The sequence below is a fragment of the Anolis carolinensis genome, chromosome 4 (assembly GCF_035594765.1).
Source record: "Anolis carolinensis isolate JA03-04 chromosome 4, rAnoCar3.1.pri, whole genome shotgun sequence".
Lineage (NCBI taxonomy): Eukaryota > Metazoa > Chordata > Lepidosauria > Squamata > Dactyloidae > Anolis > Anolis carolinensis.
In genome coordinates, this window is record NC_085844.1 from 118,494,120 (window position 1) to 118,517,167 (window position 23,048).

Genomic DNA, 23,048 nt, shown 5'->3' on the forward strand with positions numbered 1-23,048 from the left:
GGGTCCCCAAACTAAGGCCCGGGGGCCAGATGCGGCCCTCCAAGGTCATTTACCTGGCCCCCGACCTCAGTTTTATAATATAATATTTTTATATCAGTTTTAATAATATAATATATTGTAAATACATATAATATTGATAATAATCTTATGTTATACAATATAATACTAATAGTAATACCATATAATAATATTAATTGTATATATTACATATTATATAATAGTATAGTTCAATATAGTAATATATAATGCTAATATTGTGTTATGCTAATAATATAATATATTGTATGTACATACAGCTGCTCTGAGTCCCCTTCGGGGTGAGAAGGGTGGGATATATGTAGTAAATAAATACAGTAAATAAATAATGTTAGACTTAGGCTCGGCCAAACAATCCTAATTAACTTGACTATCTCATTGGCCAGTAGCAGGCCCACACTTTCCATTGAAATCCTAATAGGTTTGTTGGTTAAAATTGTTTTCATTTTTTAAATATTGTATTGTTCTTTCGTTATTGTTGTTGTTGCACTACAAATAAGACATGTGCAGTATGCACAGGAATTTGTTTTGTTTTTTTGTTGTTGTTTTTTCAAATGATAATTTGGCCCCTCAACAGTCTGAAGGATTGTGGACCGGCCCCCTGCTTTAAAAGTTTGGGGACCCCTGTTCTGGAGGATGCCTCATCCTTGTACCTCCAGATAAAAGAATGGATCTGGATGTTTCTTCTTTGAGACACATATATTTTTCAGTAAACCATATTGAAGGTGGACTGTAGCAACTAAAAAGGTGGGTTTGTGAGGAAGAATTCAATATGACATACCTATATGCAGAAAACAGATTAACTTTTTACATTCATGCTTACTTTCAAGCTGAAGATCTTTAGCCAGTCTGAGAGAGCAAAGCCTGTATCATGTCAGGAAAAGAGTTTCTGTGGTGGATTTTGCTGGCAGCTCTTGCCACATACCATCGACCTCTTTACATGGACCATTTTACCACTTTTATTTGCAGTTTGGATGGGGCCTGCCAAGCGCTATCAGATGACACATGGCATGCCCTGCCCACATTTCTCTCAAAGTGGAGTGGAAGCAGAAGGTGCTTCCTCCACCACCAAGGGGAAGAAAGTGTGTTTTGGGTAGCTCTTGCAGAGCTACTTAGACTTTCCTCCCATTTTCCCCATATGATGGGGGAAAGGGACAGCAGGGCAACTGATGGGAACAGGGTCCAACACACCCTGTCCATTCCCCACTATATAATGGGGGAAGAAGGGAGGGTGAGAAGGGCACCATGAGCCTTCCCTTTCGCCAGCGACTATTGACGAAATGGCCCAGCCCAAAAGGGCTATGTAAAGTGGTCTCATATCGGAACAGACAATCAATGAACAATGAGCAGAAGGCGTCCTAGAAGAAGCTGAAATCAGAAAAATAATAATTGCATTACAAGGAAACACCCTTAAGCATGTCATATGAATAATTCAAAGTCACAACCGCCCTGCCCAATATCAATAACTCACACTTGACAAGATCAAAAGCAGATTTCAAAGAATCTGTACTTGGGAAACATTTTTCATTTGCAAGGGACAGGTGATAACTATAGGGAAGGAAGGTTCTGAGTAAAAATACTTTGTGAATGATGGTGGATCATACTATACAATACCATGTTTCCCCAAAAATAAGACAGTGTCTTATATTAATTTTTGCTCCCAAAGATACACTAGGTCTTATTTTCAGGGGATGTCTTAGTTTTCCATGAAGAAGAATTCACATTTATTGTTAAACAAAAAAAATTGAACTTTTATTATATACTGTACAGTAGTTGTCATCATAAACCAGCATAACCAGACAAACTGTGAATCCTATCAAGAATTTCTTGTTATTACCATTATTTCCATGTACAACAATCCATGGTATGTACATTCATTGATCCTGCATGCTCTGGTGTTCTGTTTGGCGGGCATGTTTCCAAACAAAAACTTTGCTAGGTCTTACTTTCAGGGGAGGCCTTATATTTAGCAATTCAGCAAAACCAATACTAGGTCTTATTTTCTGGGGATGTCTTATTTTAGGGGAAACAGGGTATGTTAGTTCTGCCTGGCAATATCATGGGTTGAAATACTGAGAACAGTTAGTTGCTTCAGCATGGGAATCAAGATCCAGAAAATTAGAAAGGTAGGTAGAAGACAGTAGGTGCAGTCCCATTATTGCAGGCCTTGGGATACATTGTTCTAATAGCAGACAAATCAAATCAAATCAAATCACGTTTTATTGATTAGCCCATCGGCCGTATCAAAACATTTAACACATACATACAACATACAACATACAACCCGCGGTAAAAAAAGAAGTTAAAATAAACAAGCTGTTAACAAGACCCCGTTCAGGTCAAATATCTGCATCACCTGCACAGTTTACCCCAATTGATTCCAGATATGCAATTCTCAGTTGTGTGGCTTTGAATAGGAAAAGGGCTGTTTTGTGTGTTATTTTAGGATTCTGGCCGGCCAACAAAAATGAAATTTTAATATGTGGGTCCCAGTGTGTTTTGTGAATAATGTATGGTCCGAGGCATTGGTGTCTCTCTTTCTTATACAATTCACAGCTGAACAAAACATGTGCGATATCCTCCACCTCTGATGCTCCACAAATACAAAATCGTTCGTTGTATGGAACTTGATTAAACCTTCCATGTTTGACCATCGTATCCAGCTGCTCAAAATGGGCTCTGGTAAATACCCTCCTGAGGTGTTTAGGCATTTCTGTCTTTAGATACCTGGCTGTTTGGAAAGTATGTTTAAAACGGCTTAACCATTTCAGTGAGCCAGCTTTACTCAGGGTAGCAATGTCTTTTTGGCCTTCTATATCCAGTACTCGTTGAGCCACTATTTTTGGGTCTAGTTCTTCTAAGAGATTTGGATACCGAATCGGAAGTCCACAACTACTAATGTATTTTGTCAGATGAACTAGCCAAGAGGACTGATGTTGATTTTCTATCTGCTCTAACAGGCACAGTTTTGGCAGTCTATCATTTGCCATGGCAATCAATTTTATCAGTACTTGTAGGCCCTGATTTTAGATAAGCCATCAACTGTGTATACTCCCAGTTCCGCTCTTACTGCAGCAGCTGGGGTCGTCCTGTCTACTCCTAGAAAACTTCGCAGGTGCTGTGATTGTGATTGCTCTAATAATGGTACCTGGTTTAGACCCCAAACTTCAGCTCCATATAAAAGCATGGGGGTAACCTTCGCTTTATACACTTTAAGAAGTGGGTCTAAAGATCCTGGTTGGCTGTGAGTTGTTAATTTAAGCAGTTGGTTTACACGTACTCTTGCCCTGACTGAGCTTCTTTGATGATGTGGTAGCCAAGAGCCAGTCTCAGAAAAAACAATTCCCAGGTACGTGAAAGTGCAAACTTGCTCTATTGATTCACCATCCAGGAACCAGCTATGTCTGTTATGTCGTTTGCCAAATACCATTATTTTTGACTTTGATTTATTAATAGTTAGAGCGTTGTTATGACAATAAGTGTTATAATAGCAGACAATAAAGTGCCACACAGGAAAAGTTGGAGCCCCTCTTCTCACCTTGGCTGTTGGTCGCCTCCTCACTTCACCTTCCCTTTCCTGTGTGCAGGTGGGAAGGAAGCCAGGGAAAGGAGGAGAAAGAGCCCCTCAGAGCACAATTTGAGAACCATTGAACTAGACCAAATGTTTAATACATTTATAGAAGCGGTACTCCATGCAGTCATGCCAGCCACATGACCTTGGAGGTGTCTACGGACATCGTCGGCTCTTTGTCTTAGAAATGGAGATGAAACCAAACCCCAGAGCTGGACACGACTAGACGTATGTATGTATGTATGTATGTATGTATGTATGTATGTATTGTGTCAGAAGCAAACCAAGGGTACAAGCTGTAATGCATTTGAAAACATAAAGTTTGGCATTATACTAAATGCCCTTTGACCAGTGGCTGGCTACTTGGAGTGCCTCTGGTGTTGCTGTAAAAGGTCCTCCATTGTGCATGTGGCAGGACTCAGACTGCATTGAAATAGGTGGTCTGTGGTTTGCTCTTCTCCATACTTGCATGTTGTGGACTCCACTTTGTGGCCCCATTTCTTAAGGTTGGCTCTGTATCTCGTGGTGCCAGAGTGCAGTCTGTTCAGCGCCTTCCAAGTCGCTATTTCTCGACTAGACTTAATGTCAGGGGAAAATCTTTACCTTTGCTACTGCTGCTCAGTCATTTAGTCGTCTCCGACTCTTCGTGACCGCATGTACCAGTCCACGTCAGAGCTCCCTGTCGGCCGTCACTGCCCCCAGTTCCTTCAAGGTCAACCCAGTCACTTCAAGGATACGGTCCATCCATCTTGCCCTTGGTCGGCCTCTCTCCTTTTTCCTTCCATTTTCCCCAGCATCGTGATCTTTTCCAAGCTTTCCTGTCTCCTCATGATGTGGCCAAAATACTTCAGCTTTGCCTCTAATATCCTTCCCTCCAGTGAGCAGCCAGGCATTATTTCCTGGAGGATGGACTGGTTGGATCTTCTTGCGGTCCAAGGCACTCTCAGGATTTTCCTCCAGCACCAGAGTTCAAAAGCATCTATCTTCCTTTGCTCAGCCTTCCTTATGGTCCAGCTCTCGCATCCATAGGTTACTATGGGGAATACCATTGCTTTGACTATGCGGACCTTCGTTGCCAGTGTGATGTCTCTGCTCTTCACTATTTTGTCAAGGTTGGCCATTGCTCTCCTCCCAAGAAGTAAACGTCTTCTGATTTCCTTTACCTTTACCTTTTTCCTTTCCTTTACCTTTACCTTTACTCCCTCTAGTGATGGTTTGCATAACATGCTATTGACATCACTTGCTTTTCGTGTGATTTTTTATTTTATTTTGGAAGTTAACATGGATTTAACTGGTGATTGTGACTGCTGAGGTAACATCTCTTACTGAATCACACATTTGCTAAAAAAATTAGATTGTAACTCCATGATGTGCAATGCTTCCTGGGTGTTGGATTCCTATTTTATCAATAGTGCAAGTTTTATCATGTCAGTTTATATGTGCCACAAAACATTCGATGTAATCATACAACTTTTTGATATCAGATTAATTTTCAGCCACTGGGAGTTTATGGGTATGGGAGAGTCTCCTAAAGATTATGTTGTCATTGAAAGGCAAATATAATCTTTTATGTGTTTTACATTCTTGTTTACTTTGAGAGTGAGATTAGAACCAACTGTTTTGACTCTCTTAACTGTTTGTGTTGTTCTAGTCCATCTTGAAAAGCACATTAGAAACCAGTGTGTACTGTGAGTTACCAACAAAGTCCTTCTGAGGACAAAAGGAAGACATATGTAAATAAGACAGAGATATGGATGGAAAAGGATGAAGCTGGTGTCAATATTCTCAATAAGATTGCCTATTTCATACTTTCTAAGAATCACTGTAAGGTGAATTCTGCCATGGAAATTTGCACATATTTAAAGGCTCATGATGTGAAAAAATTAAAGATGTTGGAAAATAAAAATGTATTAAAAGTGATGTTTACCTTTTAAAACACGTCAGTGGCTAAAAATGTGTAGAATTCTACAATATACACAAATGCATTTTAGTGAGTTGGGGGAAAGGTACATTAAAAGGCACACTTTAAAATTAGTACATTAACATGTACATTTTTAGATGTAAAAAATGTAACATGGATTCATTTGTGGGGGGTGACCATATGATACAACACATGAGATGAGGAATTTAGCAAATTTTGGAGAAAGGAACCAAATTTCTTGACGCTGAAGGATTTTTACTGGCGTGGACTGGTCCATGACGTCACGAAGAAATGACTCCACGTATGAAGAAGAAGAAAACATAAACTGGCCCTTTTACTACTGTTTTTATAGCAATTTTTACAGAGAGGCATGAAGTGTTTTATTTTGTTAAATTTATTTATTTATTTATTTAATGCTTCAAAAGAGTTTTTGAGAAGTGATAAGAAAATCAGAAGATATGGGAGAGAAGCACACTACACACATGATGTTTTCAGATGCATTTGCCTATGTATGTAAAAAACCTAAAGTTTTGTAATTACAGTAGAGTCTCACTTATCCAACATAAACGGGCCAGCAGAATGTTAGATAAGCAAATATGTTGGATAATAAGGAGGCATTAAGGAAAAGCCTATTAAACATCAAATTAGGTTATGATTTTATAAATGAAGCACCAAAACATCATGTTAGACAACAAATTTGGCAGAAAAAGTAGTTCAATATGCAGTAATGCTATGTAGTAATTACTGTATTTATGAATTTAGCACCAAAATATCACGATATGTTGAAAGCATTGACTACAAAAATGTGTTGGATAATCCAGAATGTTGGATAAGCGAGTGTTGGATAAGTGAGACTCTACTGTACTTAAGAGATGAAAGTCTTGCTATGTTAGTCAAGTAGAACATTGCATTTGGAGTATATTTGTTTCTTCCAGAACTCTTAACATTTTCAGTGCACCACCAAGATAAAGTTGCTTGTTGTGATTTCAGCATCTGGTGATCATCATGGTGAGGAATATCTGCCACCAAACAGGATGCTCCCAGTTTTATTATGTCTTATGAAAAAAATCATAGCATGGTCAACTCTAAACTCTGGAAGAATTTCTATACTTACTGGAACCACTTCTATACCAGTAGCAGCGGCTGCTTCTGTGCCCTCTTCATTGACATCAACATAAGCTTTATGAATGACTTTGGACACATTCAGATTATGATCCTGATTTTTTGACATTCCTGATAAGTCAGCCTTTCCAAATTGAAACACATCAGTCATTCCCATGGCTTCTAAAATTGGTACGAGTTCATATTTTTCTTCCAGTTTGAACTTTGGTATGAAAACTCTCAATTTTTGTTTCTTCATATTTGCTGAACTGGTCCATTCTTTCAGCTTCACATAAGTGATTTCTCTTTCAAGCTGTCAAGAAAACAACAACAAATTAACATAAAAGTAAGTGAAAATACAGTAGGGACATTATTATAACCCTAAAATCATTTGAAATTTTTTTACAATTAAACTTTATTTTGACAAAAAATATTATGATGACCTACGTATCTGCAGAAGCACCACTTTCTTGGAAACTATTTTGTGGAAAATACTGCATCGATGAGGTAATGAGAATATTGAATACACTCACTTCATTCAAACACTCAGTCATTTCTGTACTATTTTTTTAAAATTGACATCTTTTTGGTCTAATGCATTTGCCATAGTTTAAACATGATCAAAACGACAAGGAGTGAGTTGCAATGAGTTTTGTGCTCACATGTGTTTCTTTCCATCTAGGCACTTTTACTTAATCACATGCCATGTCATCTGGACCAACAGGCTCAAGCTACAGTTAACTATGGTTGGTTAGCCAGTTTGAATCCCCTTCAGGGGAGATAAAGCAAGGTATAAATAAATAAATAAATAGAAGAAGAAGAAGAAGAAGAAGAAGAAGAAGAAGAAGAAGAAGAAGAAGAAGAAGAAGAAGAAGAAGAAGAAGTTTCAAACAAGCTAACTTTAAAACACGGGTGAGGAACCCATGACTTGCTAGCCTGAATCTTTGGCCTACAGAGCTATTGAATGATAGTCTTCCCCAGAGTTTTTCCTCATAGATAATGAAGGGCTTGAAGAATAACTATGTTACGTTGTGGTTTTGAGAAGTACTTCTCAAGTTTGTTGTTCAGCTTCATGCCTTTCTCCCTCTCTTTTTTAAAAATCATTTTTATTGAAAGTATTTCAGTAGGGTAAAAAAAGAGGGGATGGGAAAAAGGGGTGGATGGGGTGGATGGGGTAGGGTTATATAGGGATATAAGGACGAAGTGTGTTAAAGCACTGAGCTGCTGAACTTGCAGACCGAAAGGTCCCAGGTTCAAATCCCAGGAGCAGCTTGAGTGCCCGCTGTTAGCTCCAGCTCCTGCCAACCTAGCAGTTCGAAAACATACAAATGTGAGTAGATCAATAGGTACCGCTCCGGCGGGAAGGTAACGGCACTCCATGCAGTCATGCTGGCCACATGACCTTGGAGGTGTCTACGGACAACGCCGGCTCTTCGGCTTAGAAATGGAGATGAGCACCAACTCCCAGAGTCAGACATAACTAGACTTAACGTCAGGGGAAACTTTTACCTTTTGTTTAAAGGGGTAGTTTTTGACCTCCATCCTCTTTCATCGGTATTTACAAGTCTTATTTGTGTTCTTTTCTTCTTTGTCTCCTACCTCCCTTTTGTCATTCCTCTGCATGTGGATCAAATTCCCATGTTTCTTTCTTACATTTAAATTATCATTATCATTTTTCTTGTTTCATATAATCTTTGACTATTGTCCAGTCTGTTGCTTTTTTTTGTTTTTTTCTGAGGCTCCCTAGTTATTTTTCAGTTGTTGAGTTAGGTTGTCCATGCTCTAGTATTTTTAGTAGCCATACCTCTGTGGTGGTTCTTTGTGTTTCCAGGTTCTTGCATATACTATTCTTGCAGCTGCTACCAGATAGTTGAATAGTATGTCTTTGTTTCTATCTACTTCAAAGTCTATCACTCCTAGGAGGAAGTATTCTGGTTTCATTTGGATTCTTATGTTTAGAATTTCCTGGATTTTTTCGTGGATATTTTTCCAGCAGTTGTTTGCTGTTTTACATGATCACCACATGTGGTAAAAGGAACCCTTTATGCCTATCTCAAGTAGGATGAGGTAGGAGCAAATCCAACTGAAGAGGAGGTGACACCTCAAGTAGCACTTCCATAAGCACTGGTTGAATCCTTCCTCAACAGAACTACATATATCATCAAGGGTACCAACATATCCCGCTCTTTTGTGGAGGGATGAATATGTCAGAGTAATTGCAGCACAGCAGTAGTTGGATGGAATCAGTGGAACGCAGAACGAAGTGACACCAAGACTTTAGTAAAACTATATACCAAGTTTTACTGTAAGCAGTAATAACCAAGACAAACAGGCTTGCAGATAATGGACACAAGACTTGACTCAACACCTAGGCAGACAGCACTCGACTCAGAACTGAACTGAACTGATGCAATCAGTAATGCACAAACACTTGTGTCTGGACACTCCCCAGTTCCAGCCACACATCAAGGACATCACAGCTTCTTAGTAATTAACTCTTTCCAGACTATAGTACACTCTGGATGATGCAAACAGTATGCAATACAGACAAGACACAAATTTCATTTAAACACTACCAATACATAAATCCCACATTAACAGTATAGATATGTGCAATTAGGGATATATGAGTGTGTTTTTCTCACAATGAAGGTGTTTGTTAGTAATTGGGTGTAATGTATATGTGGAGGGGAGTGGCATACCATCAGTACAGATGCTGCATTCGTTTAAAGCAATTTCCCCACCCACTGCTAGCATGTAATCTAAGACGAAGTTGTCCAGACCCAGTTGTCCTAAACTGGTTTGTTTAAATTAACAACAATCAAGATCAACTACATTTTTGTGTCTAGTGGCACAGCAACTTGCAGTACATCAGAACTCAAATGGAAACCCCTCCTGCGTTTTTAAATGATGGTGTGAACCGACATACAAGTAAAGACACAGAAAACTTGAACTTTTCAAAATGCATAAATGAAGTTTGGCTGGTTGTTCACTTAGAATTCATCTACACAGACCATATAATGCAATTTAAAGCCAACTCAAGAATGGAAGTCTGCAAAATGCACACCCAAAACAGCACATTAAAAACCTCACCAGAAAATTTGAAATAAGTCAGATAATGCGCAAATCAGATTATATCACATGCAGGACTTGAAACTGGACTGGAAAATGTGGAGCGCTTGTCAGGACACCACTAGTGCTGACACTCTTTTAAAAGTGTCAAAACGCAATTGTAACTTCAGGAGAAAAAACTTAATAATTCCCATGGTGACATTCACTTTGTTCTCATTTCCGTGTTGTGCCATGGTCAGGCATTTATCCTAAATGGGCATAGTGCATTTCAGTGGACTGGTTAAGAAAAAAATACTCCTGGGTTTGATTCCAATCCTCATTAAGGAGATACTGTGGCCACTGTGTCGGCCTTAAACCAGTCCATGAGGTGTTTGTGTAGGCACTGTACAGTAAAACCAGTTCATTTTAATCCACCTCCAAATTGTGTTATAGTGTCAGTGTAGAAGCACCCCTGCTTGTGCAGTGTAGATAAGGCATGAGATATTCAACATTTTAAAGATATTTCAGCATCTCTTTTGGGTCTTATAAGATTACTCTGCCAATAGTTAATATTGGAATTGGTGAGATATTTAAGAATAACAAATAGTCATTTAAATATCACACTACTGTATAGTTTAAATAAGAAATGATGGTGGGATCAGGTGACTCATTCACCCTATTCTTCTCATTTTCTAACATATCAGAAACATAAGTTGCTTCTTGCAAACCCTATCTTGATCTAAATTTAAAATGTTCATTTAATTTCCTTTGCTAACACTGATAGAAATCAAACAAAAATACCTCATCTGGAGATTCTTTGTTATCTGGCAGAAGAATGAGCATACTCAGTTCATTCTGATGATAAGGAAGCTCAAGGACTTGCAAAGGTGGGTTTTTTATTTTAGCCAGATTAAATTCGTCTTCCAGGAACATCATCTGCACTTGTTTACTCTGATTCTGCAATAAACAAAGCAACATTTAAACTTTCCTTGTATTCCGTAGTAGCAGGATAGGTAGCTGTATATATAATACATGAAATGTTCAGTACGTATAGTTAGCTACTAGACATGATTTCCAGTATCAACAAAATCTTAAATCAGAAAGTTATATGCCATCTAGCTAGTGAGAAAACTCCTACCTGGTTTTTGCTAGGGATGTGCCATTCAGTTAAATCCTATTCTGGTTTTGGCATCCGGATTTTGGTGGACCCCCAAATCTATTTTTTTTGGGAGCTTCCCGATTTCCAAGAATATTTGGCCCATTAGCTGCAACGGGGAACTCACGAGGATCACCTTTCTGTCATTTTTAGGGCATCAGTCCTAAGAAACCATTCTTTCTGGAATCCTTTCTCCTCAGACCTCTTCACATGTGCCGCCTGTGGCATCCACCCTGCACCATCCAGACTTCCCCCTCATACCCCTCATCACACAGAGGGAAGCCCAAGCCTCAGTAAGCCGGCTGGGTTCAGGCTTTAAAAGTGGAGTACCGGTCATTTCTCCTTCACTCTCCCTTCTTTCCGCATCCTGGGTTTCACATTGCCAGAGGCGGCCCTCACTAAACTGACTTCCCCCTTATCACATGGGTGGATGCCTCTTTAAGTTAGCTCAACACATCTTTCTTTATGGAAAGACAAGAAGCCTTCCATCCTTTCTGGGATCCTTTCTCCTTATATCCTTCAATTAGACCTGAGTTAAAAGCATCAGACTTAAGAAACCACCCTTTCTGGGATCGTTTGCCCTCCACACCCTTTCAGTGAAATTGAGTTAAGGGAGGCACTCTTTTTTAAACACTTATTTCAGTGGGAGCCACACCACCTAAAGGAGCATTGGCCATTCTTTAAAAAAGATATAAAGTACCTCCTCATCAAAATTTTAAAATAGGAAAGAAGTTAAAATATTAAAATGAAGTACAATTTTAACCATCATAAACTTAATAGTATTTAAGTGGCAGACCCCAGGGGCCACCCAGTCAAACCCCCTCCTGCCATGCAGGAAAAACACAATCCACGCACCCCTGAGCCTTGGGAGGGAAATAGAGTTTTGGAAGCAAAGAAAGGGGGGATAGTGTTTGTCTGGCGAGAAAAGGAATCTGAGCAGCAAAGGAGGTGGGGAGAAAGGATCTGTGCCCCGGGAATACACAACAGCTACTCCTGTTGTTTCCGGCAGGTTAAAACTTTAATTTCCCTGTATTTCTCAGGAGGTGGAAAGAGGAGGCGGTGGAAAGCAGTATGGCACTGCGGAGCTTCTCACTATCACCCACGAAGCCCCAAGAGCTGCGCAGAGCACAGTTTAAGAACCCTTAGTCTAAACCAACATAGTCATACTGGACAATGTGTTTTGGGAGATATAGGTCAAAGAAATGTAATGTTTCAGCCTCTAAATCTCTGTACCTCCAGGTCATTATGGAACAGATCATAATGGATACATTCCCATGTCTGCAAGCTCTTAGACATATCATACCTTGCTAGTCCAAAATGGTGCTTCATGTGTATTCTTTGGGTCAAATTGCATCTTCCACTTTCCTTTGAAGTATATGGCATTCACTAAGATCAAGACGGCATCTTGGGAAATACTCCCACTAGCAAAGAGATCCTTGATTTTACCTTTTTGAAAATAAATTTAGATTATTGTCTTTTATTCAGTTATTTTTTTTTAAATAGTTTTGAACTGTGGTGGAGAAGAACACACAAAGTTATGTGATAGAAAGTGAGCAAGAATTGATACATGCTCTCTTACCATTTGTCTGGCTTTCAACCCAAGAGTTAATCTCCTTTCTAACTTCTTCTGCTGCATTCCTAAAGTCAACTCTTTCCAACTCAGCATGGTAGAGCTCCTTCGTGGAATGTAAGTATTGCTGTGCATAATTAAAGACAATAAGGTAACTATAATGTTCATTTCCAACAAATGGGAATTTCTATTGACATGTTCCCTAATTTTGACTTTTCATTGTTTTTGTAGTTGAGTTTTAACTGGGAATCCTTTGCCCTTCAGATGTTTGGGATTTCAGCTGCTATCAGCATCACCCAACAAGGAAATTGGTAATGAATTATCCAACTTAACATTGAGCATATCTGGAAGGTCAACATTTCTCAGTATGTTACTTAAGTGCAGACTGTTGCAAGGAAGTGTAAAGTGTAAGACAAAGAACCTACTAAGGGACCAATAGGTAAATTTATTACTAACCAATATAACCAATATAGGTTCATGCATACAAAAATGTAATTATTTTCTTATTATTATTAATAGTAAACTGATTGAAAAAATATTTTACAATGTATAATAAATCTGATTGGAAACTAATGGAACAATATACTTTTATCCCATAGATTTCATAAGAGTAGAACATTCTCTAATTGAACAAATATATTCAATGAAACATAGTCATACAATGGTGAACTTGAACACAATCACAATATAAGACATAACATCATTTCAATTGAAATATGCAAATATAGCCAAAGTTTAAACATATCATATTGTAACAGTTTTACCAAAATCATGTGGTCACTGTTGTTCACAATTCAGAAGTGAAGTGCTATGGGAAGAGGGATGGGGAGCACAATTTCTTACCTCCAAGAACTCATAACTGTTTGATCCATACAGTCTGTTGGCAATACTCAGAGCATAATCTTTGGTAGGTTGGTTGATGGCAGATAAGAGTGCCTTGAACTGTTCATGAGGTCCTCCAGAGGTGTCACACTGTGCCCCAGTCACCTTTAAAGAGCAAAAGCTGTTTAACATGGCATCTGCTGTTTTGTAAAAACAGTGTAACTGATGCTGCAAAGTAGACTTTACAGCAGAGCATGAAATACTCTATGCCATTTTGGACTACAGCTGTGATAATACCCCATCCAGTAGGCACAGCCACCATTCTGTCAGTAGGAAGTCTGCGAGTTGCTATCCAAAAAGTATCATTTCTAAGGTCTGTTTGGCATTTATCTAAAACACATGCTTAGGCACACATACCCAAAATAACAAATATGTATAACAGTGAAATGCCCATGAAAATGCCCTTACCACCTCATCACATGGAGGCCAAGAAGCGACTCCTCCCCACTTCTCGGCACTGCCAACATGCTAATGGCACAGAGTCCACCAGAGCCCATCAGATAATGCAGGGCTCCATGCCAGCAGCGTGCCAGCGCTGTGACAACAGTGTGCTGGCAGCTCAGAGACACACAGCTGCGACTCCTCATTGAAGAAGCCGGGAGGGTGCGGGAGAAAACTCGGAACAGTTGAGAAATGTCTTGGGAAGGGGTCCCATGACCAAGCATGGTCAGGGGACGAAACGGTATGCTGCCCTACGTTTCCCCCCGCTATTCCCCCAACTTTGAGGCCTCCACGTGATGAGGTACTCAAAATTTACTACACCAGATCACGTTCCAAGACAGCAGCTAACTGCTGTTGGATTTGTTTCTGGTTTGGGATTAAATACCATTTTGAAAAGGTAATCTGTCTAGATCTGCATCTTCTCTTCTTTAATTGGAGAAGTGAAAGAGATAGAATATGACTGATAATACTCATACAGGAATATCCTTAGAACTTCCAGATCCAGTGATCTCAGTGAAGTGAAGGACCTGCAACATAAAATGTGAAATGAGAAACCCATCATTGTGCTCTGCATAACTGTGGTATCCATTTTTTCATGAGGTTTAGTAAACACACACACACACTATCTAAGGAGTGCTCATGTGGAGTCAAGAAAAAAGGTCAAACTCAATAGTAGTGTCCAAATTGTTCTTACGTATTCCAGAACTATTGAGCACAACTTCTGCCGTTCCCAGAAGTATGTCCTTTGGAAATTGCTCACCTCTGCCTTGAATGGATAGAGAGTACACCCTGGAAGACAACTGCCCTCTGGCTATAATGGGGAGCTAGTTGTAGTCACATTCATTTTTGGGAAACCTACTGACATTTTGCTGTCTGCAATGAAGGATAAGATAGTACTCCACTCCTTAATATTATGTGCAGAAGCCAACCAGGCTACTGGTTGAATCTAATCTACAGGAGCCAAATAAAGTGGGATAACATTGCAACTGTGGTGAAGAGTCCACATAGTGTTTGACTGGATTTGCAGCAGAACTGCAGGTCTACCTTCACTGCCACTAGGTCTACCTTCTCTGCCACCAGGTCTACCTTCTCTGCCACTAGGACTACCTTCTGTGCCACTAGGTCTACCTTCCCTGCCACTAGGTCTACCTTTTCTGCCACTAGGTCTACCTTCTCTGCCTTTAGGTCTACCTTCTCTGCCACTAGGTCTACCTTCTCTGCCACTAGGTCTACCTTCTCTGCCACTAGGTCTACCTTCTCTGCCACTAGGTCTACCTTCTCTGCCACTAGGACTACCTTCTGTGCCACTAGGTCTACCTTCCCTGCCACTAGGTCTACCTTTTCTGCCACTAGGTCTACCTTCTCTGCCTTTAGGTCTACCTTCTCTGCCACTAGGTCTACCTTCTCTGCCACTAGGTCTACCTTCTCTGCCACTAGGTCTACCTTCTCTGCCACTAGGTCTTCCTTCTCTGCCATTAGGTCTACCTTCTCTGCCACTAGGTCTACCTTCTCTGCCACTAGGTCTACCTTCTCTGCCACTAGGTCTACCTTCTCTGCCACTAGGTCTACCTTCTCTGCCACTAGGTCTTCCTTCTCTGCCATTAGGTCTACCTTCTCTGCCACTAGGTCTACTTTCTCTGCCTCTAGGTCTACCTTCTCTGCCACTAGGTCTACCTTCTCTGCCACTAGGTCTACCTTCTCTGCCACTAGGTCTACCTTCTCTGCCACTAGGTCTTCCTTCTCTGCCATTAGGTCTACCTTCTCTGCCACTAGGTCTACTTTCTCTGCCACTAGGTCTACCTTCTCTGCCACTAGGTCTACCTTCTCTGCCACTAGGTCTTCCTTCTCTGCCATTAGGTCTACCTTCTCTGCCACTAGGTCTACTTTCTCTGCCTCTAGGTCTACCTTCTCTGCCACTAGGTCTGCCTTCTCTGCCACTAGGTCTACCTTCTCTGCCACTAGGTCTACCTTCTCTGCCACTAGGTCTTCCTTCTCTGCCATTAGGTCTACCTTCTCTGCCACTAGGTCTACTTTCTCTGCCACTAGGTCTACCTAGTGGCAGAGAAGGTAGACCTAGTGGCAGAGAAGGTAGACCTAGAGGTAGTCAGCCAACCGTTATGATTATGACCAGTGATAGCATAATGGCCACTAGTTCTACCTTCTCTGCGACGAGGTCTACCTTCTCTGCCATTAGGTCTACCTTCTCTGCCACTAGGTCTACCTTCTCTGCCACTAGGTTTACCTTCTCTGCCACCAGGTCTACCTTCTCTGCCACTAGCCATTTGACCAGCAGAAGCAATATCCATGAGGGAGCTGCTTCTGGTCAGTAGCACAGCAGAAGTGGCAGTGGCCCTAATGCACTGTTGGCTTGACCAGCCATCTAGATGCCAAGAAGGATCCAAGGATGTTCTCGTCCTGCATCAGTATAGCTCTCTAGCAATTGACACCAGTTGATTTGGGTAAGTGTAGAGGACTGGTCAACTCTATGCTATGGAAAGAGTTTTCTTCAATATGCCTAAAATCAGCAGGTTATCTTAGGGATGCAGGACAGGCCATTGAGATATATACCTATTTTCTTTCAACACGGTAATACAATTCCTGTGCTAGAGAGAGCTGCCTCACTCATTGCTTTATGGCACCATTGTATGGAAGAGTGTATGATTAGTTTTCAAGAAGCTCCATATCTTGTTAAAACACGAATGGAAAAACACTGTAACATGCTGCATTGTTGGGCCTGGACTTATGGAGTATGCGCCCTTTAGATCTCAACCACATATGTACGTTCCACTTCTTGTACATACACGATCCCAGACCCTGATTGCCATTCATGAACCTCAGAATAAGGGATGTGAAAATCTATTATTTGGGATTTTACTGAGGTTTATTTTCTTTATCTCGCTGCATTTTCTTCCCATCCTTGTTTCATATAGATTGTGAAGCTCTGTATTTTCCCCATATTATATTTCTACAAGTTTCAAATATATTTTTTAATATCTTGTGTGTTTCAGATATCAGTGAGGAACATTTCCGAGGATGTCCCCACAGCTGGGATTATGAACGGACCTTACAACAATACTGCCCCATGTTTTGCCACGTGACTGGACAATTACCTTTTCCATCTGTTTAGCAGTGTTCCCTCTGGCACCCAGAAGGACCATGCTCAGAGCTGCGGAGATACTCAGTGGGGAACAGAAGATGTTTCCCTCCTGATTGTTTTTCAACAGTATTTTCAGAAGTTCCACAGCAAATGCAGTGTTTTCATCAGTGAGGGTTCTCATGGTTGTAGCCAAAGATACCTGTGACAATAGCAGAAACACAAAAATGTATCATTTAGAAGTGATATATGGGTTATGATTCCAGTTTAATACAGGTTACAGCTTCAGAATTATGAGAAGCTGTCTTGTGCTGTAACCACTATCATTGTACATTTCTTCCCCAGGGCCTTCTTCCAAGTAGGTAAGGCTTATTGGCTGCAGTGGGGTTTCTAGTGAGGCAATGATGGCTACATACATGCTACTTTTATCATTGTTAATTTGTATTTACTTTGCTGTGCTGCTTGAATTGGTCATGGATCCAGGGCTGAGAGACCAATATACTCAAGGCATTGTGTAAAGGAAACTCTCACATGTGTTGTCTGGAGTAGTCTTGTCCAGTTTGGAGTGGATGTTTGCCAAATGCACCTAGTGGCTGACAGACTAAGGCTGGTGCAGTCCAGTTGGTAACTCTCATACCATCCCTTATGGGATCTGGCACAGGGTCAGCTCTGCTGGCTTATCGATCAACAAGCCGCTTGGTTGAGTGTGCTGCCTTTGGACTCATCAACCCTTGTATACATTTGTAACCAAACAAACTTGTGGTCTTTTTTTCTCCAAGTTATGGTGTATGCCTGAGGTGTGGTTCTTTATGCAGGGCATATTTCATACCTGAGCATGCAATTAAGCTACATCAGTTAAAAGCTAATCACAACATGCTCTTTGGATGACCAAAGAATTAATTAATTGAAAATAGAAGTTGAGGTTTGAATATGTGGGACGTTGTTCGTATATATAATCTTGTTGTCGGTTGGCATTATTTCAAAACCTGTGATTACTGTGATTGCTTTACTTTGACAGGAGCTCAATTAGGCTTAATTTTAAGTCATTTTGATATGTATGGTAAGTCTTCCTTCAATGGAAGAAAATTAACATGTACAAATAAATGCAGCTTTTGTTTGGTAATTGCTGTGGCTTTGTTGTTTGTTAGTTTTTGGTCAGTAAGTGACAATGGCCACCTTTTATTGAGTCTTTCCTGCAAAAGTGAGAATGAACATGGATAAATGTTGATTTCCAGTTTCATATATATATATATATATATATATATATATATATATATATATGGGCCTCCGGTGTGTTAACACGCTGAGCTGCTGAACTTGCAGACCGAAAGGTTGCAGGTTTGAATCTGGGGAGCGGAATGAGGGCTGTTTGCCCCGGCTTCCGACAACCTAGCAATTCGAAAACATGCAAATGTGAGTAGATCAATAGGTACCGCTCTGGTGGGAAGGTAACGGCGCTCCATGCAGTCATGCCGGCCACATGACCTTGGAGGTGTCTATGGACAACGCCGACTCTTCGGCTTAGAAATGGAGATGAGCACTAACCCCCCAGAGTCGGACAAAACTGGACTTAACATCAGGGGAAACCTTTACCTATATATATAATATATATAATATAGCCACCGCGCAACATTATTTATTTATTTATTTATTTACTTCATTTCTATCCTGCCTTTCTCCAACCCAAAGAGGACTCAAAGCGGCTTGCAAACATTAAAATACATCTCAACAAAATATCAACAATCTAAAACTTGAGCAATTAAAACACATATCAATCAACTGAACAGATTAAAACCAAATAAAATGCTGAGTAATGATCTCATAACCAAATTGTTTTCCAAAATCCATAGTCTGTTACTCAAGCTGTTAAAGTCTCATTCCGTAATTTCCTATTCACCAAATGCCTGTGAGAAGATCCAGGTTTTAAGTTTTTCCTGATGTCACCGGGGAGGGAGTTCAACAGCCGAGGGGCCACCACTGAGAAGGCCCTGTCTCTCATCCCAACTAGGGCCACCCCAGTTGATTTTAAAGCTCTTATAGACTCATAGAGGGAGTAAGTTGGACCAGAACCGTATAGGGCTTTATAGACCAAGACCAGCACTATGAATTGGGCTTGGTTGCAAACTGACAGCCAGTGGAGCTGATGTAATTGAGTAGTAGTATGTTCCATGTATGCTGCCCCAGTTAGGAATCTGGCTGCCGTCCGTTGGACTAATTGAAGCTTTTGGGCTGTCTTCAAAGGCAACCCCACTTAAAGCATGTTGCAGTAGTCTATATGAGATATAGCTAGAGCATGGACCACTGTGGCCAAGTCTGACTTCCCAAGGTATGGGCGCAACTGGCGCAGAAGTTTTAATTGTGCAAAAGCTCTCTTGGCCACCGCCGAAACCTGAGGTTCTGGTCTCAGCAATGAGTCCAGGAGAACTCTCAAGCTGTGTCTTTTGTGTCTTCACGGAGGTTTAACATTCCAATTCCTTTATTAGCATGGAGCTGGGACTTCTGCTTCAACATGTCAGTGCTATGAAGCTTGCCTTAACTTATGGTTTCCATGTTTTTCTTCTGTCATAATATACTGCAGTTTCACAAATATCCACAAACCAGGTTATTGTTTGTAAGACAATGACACACAGTTGTTTCTGGAAATTAGGGAACCTCTGAAATCACTCAGTTTGCTAAGACCTCTGCTTAACACATATTTTGGAAATTGTGTAAGGGACAATGTCTCTAGTTTGCTGTGAGACCATAGCAGAGGACACTTGTGTTTAATACACTGTGGGCCAAAAGTCACAAAGGAGTTTCATTATTTAATAATGCCTTTATATTTTGTTTTTAATTTACAATTCCATAGCATCATATACAGCAGAGCTTTCCAAATGGATATACAGTATATAATCATCAAACTCCTAGGTGGCTTGTGGCCCACCCTGTATATTTGCAGGAGAAGATGATAGAAGCTTACGCTTTTGAAGAAAAACCACTGTAGGTTAAAAATTCCCTCCAATATATCTTAGCAATCATGGGTGAGCAAAATTGGCTTTTCAGAATTGTGGGAGTTAAAGTCCAAAACACCTGGAGGGCCAAGGTTTTCCCATGCCTATTTTATAGGATATTTATCAGATACTCACCAGCATTTACAGGCATACATGTTATGCATGGAAGAAAAAATGTCATCAATACTTATGGAACAGAAATCTCGGACTTCTATCAGCAATATTTCCATGGCAAACAATGTCTTTTCTGATCAGTTTAAAATGTTTAGCTATCAAATCAATCTTGAAACATACTGTTGTATGTTTATGCTGTACCAAAAATATAAAGGATTTTAGATCCTGTTGCTACTTATACCCCTTCTACACTGCCATATAACCCACATTATCAGAGCAGATAATCCACATTATGTGTTTGGAACTGTATTACAGTAGAGTCTCACTTATCCAATGTTCTGGATTATCCAACGGATTTTTGTAGTCAATGTTTTCAATATATCATGATATTTTGGTGCTAAATTCATAAATACAGTAATTACTACATAGCATTACTGTGTATTGAACTACATTTTCTGTCAAATTTGTTGTATAACATGATGTTTTGGTGCTTAATTTTTAAAACCATAACCTAATTTGATGTTTAATAGGCTTTTCCTTAATGCCTCCTTATTATCCAACATATTCGTTTATCCAACGTTCTGCCGGCCTGTTTATGTTGGATAAGTGAGACTCTACTGTATATGAGTCTACACTGCCATATAATCCAGTTCAAAGCAGATTAATATGGATTTACATGGCAGTGTAGAAGAGGCCTTAGGAAGCATGATAAAATATTGAATCGAACAGAGTAAGGTTTTGGTTATGTTGTATTTATAAGGTAGTGGAAAATGTGTGATGGAATAAATTAATACAATTTTTAAATGGCAAAAGGGAAGAACTTGGAATGAAAAAGGGGACATGGCTAAATAGATTCAGAACTGAGACAAACTTTGAGAGAAAACTAATGTAGCATGATGCCCCAGGCAAAAATATGGCCTAATCCAGTTGAGTTCCAGATCTGGCTATTGAGATTAGAGACCTTAACTGTCAACCTTAATCTTCCCAATAATTAATCAGTCAGACATCTAATAATTTTTATCAACCAAGATTGCTCACTCAGCAGGTTTGCTGGGTTGGGCAGTGTAGCAATACTGTCCCAATTCTTTAGAATAAAGAGCATAGACATGTTGTTGCCTGTTGGATCAACATAGGCTATTGATGGAGGAAGCAAAGGGTGCCAGGTAACTTTCTGAAACATATTTTGAGTTGTGCTTTTCCTATTTTATATGTCACAGAAGATTCTATTTCCATGTTACCACAATCTACAAGATACTGTTTGCAAAGTGAAGGTTGATATAGTCGCATGAAAAACTCTTTCTGTTCACCTGGCACTTTTCACGTTGTACGCAATCTTTGTTGATTTGAATATGAACAATTCACCCTCTTGTATTTCTAAAATTCTACATGAACTATCATCCTGGCCAATAGCTATCCTCCCATTAGACATTTGTTCACACATGAATGCACACGCATTTATAATATATAAACATATAAATCATACTCATGGGAAAGAAAAGTCTACATGAAACCTACCTTTTATTCTATGGGGGAGATTCTAATTCTGCTGAACAGCTGTCTCTGAAATGGTGCAGTGAGTGCTTCTGGGCGTTGATATTTAAAGATGCAAATTTGCATAAAGACTAGTTTGTTACACACACACTTCTAGGAGTTCCTGGAAATTCGATGCCCAATACTGAAAATGTAATGAACCTCTGCAATAGGCAGACTACTGTGACTGCAATCAAGAATCCATGTCTGATGATGCAAACAAAGGATATACAAGTAATGCAACCTATGTTGTAAACAGCACACAAATATGGTGCAATTTGCAATTTCAGATGAGGTTGAGAGCCCTTCCACACAGCCATATAACCCAGAATATCAAGGCTGATAATCCACAATATCTGTTCTGAACTGGATTATCTAAACTTGACACTACCATATAACCCAGTTCAATGTGGATTTTATACAGATGTGTAGAAGGGGCCCGAGTCCCCTATAAGTAGAGTCACACCAGGATCATAAGTTTCCTAATGCAGCAGGTATCTTTCTGTAATCATCTAGGATTTCATGGTGACTTCCAAGCTTCATCAAGAAATAGCAAGGACAGTGTGGCAAAATTACCCGTTGACAAGGACACTGAAGGGACAAATTCAAGGTAGAGGTTGGTGGAAATCCTCATCTCATTCCACATTACTGTTTTCATCCAAAACACATTTTTAAAAATTTATCTTTCCACTTCTGATGGCCGTGACTTCCATGTAAATTTAGTATTATAGTCGTGGGATATATCACCAGTTCTTTGATTTAGTTATAAACAGAAAAGTTAACTTTTTTTTCCCAGCTAGTATGGCTACTGGTTTTCCAGCCCCAGAATCCTTCAGCCAACACAAACCACCTCTTTTCTATGCTTGTGTGAAATTTGCCTGAATGGCCTAAAACGGTCCACAAATGTGTTGGTTTGTGTCACCCACTTACATCACCTCTAAGCCTTCCAATGCCCCACACAAAGTGAAAAAGCTGACATTCAGCTAAACTGGTAATATCAATTCTAGAGAGCCTAAGCATAACAGTGTAGACTGGCCCATGAGGAAGCTTAACTTCCAATTCAGTCACTTATTATTGCATTATTTATTTATTTATGAATGTTATACCCCGCCCTTTTCCCATCCAAGGCCCAAGGCAGCTTACAGCCAGTAAAAACGTACAATATAAAAAAATTTAAAACCAGAAAAAACTCTCAAAGACAAATAAAAAAGCAAATTTATGCTGGAAATGTAAACAAACGACTGGAACCTTTAATCATATGTAGTGGACTTGCCCAAAGGCCAAAGCCTTCTGGATAAAAGTGCATAATGATACTAAAAACATAATAAAAAATGAAGTGACACTGAAATCAGAAACTTTTTTATTGGGACTACTAGATAAGCAAATACCAATACACCAGTAAAGAATCTTCCTATACACAACTACAACAGCAAGGAATCAATATGTGAAACTGAAAGCAACAAAGAACACCAACACCAGATTAATGGATTACAATTTTTTCTGAAATTACTAAAATGGACAAATTAACTTTAATGCTACAACAAAATAATACACAAAAATTGCAAGAAGAATGGAAACCTTTTATGTATTT

The 23,048-nt window shown here is 39.8% G+C and overlaps 1 protein-coding gene across 1 annotated transcript; it reads right to left on the reverse strand.

Moving 5' to 3' along the window:
* Positions 1-5,860: 5,860 nt before the first annotated feature.
* On the reverse strand, positions 5,861-21,718 carry LOC100551823 (serpin B4). Its single transcript, XM_016996346.2, has 8 exons — positions 21,443-21,718; positions 16,840-17,025; positions 14,206-14,256; positions 13,250-13,393; positions 12,416-12,533; positions 12,140-12,282; positions 10,482-10,637; positions 5,861-6,942 (listed from the first exon to the last, which is right to left on the reverse strand). Exons 2-8 carry the CDS (start codon positions 17,005-17,007, stop codon positions 6,532-6,534), a joined length of 1,191 nt encoding a protein of 396 aa, XP_016851835.2. The 5' UTR covers positions 17,008-17,025; positions 21,443-21,718; the 3' UTR covers positions 5,861-6,531.
* Between the last annotated feature and the right edge of the window lie 1,330 nt (positions 21,719-23,048).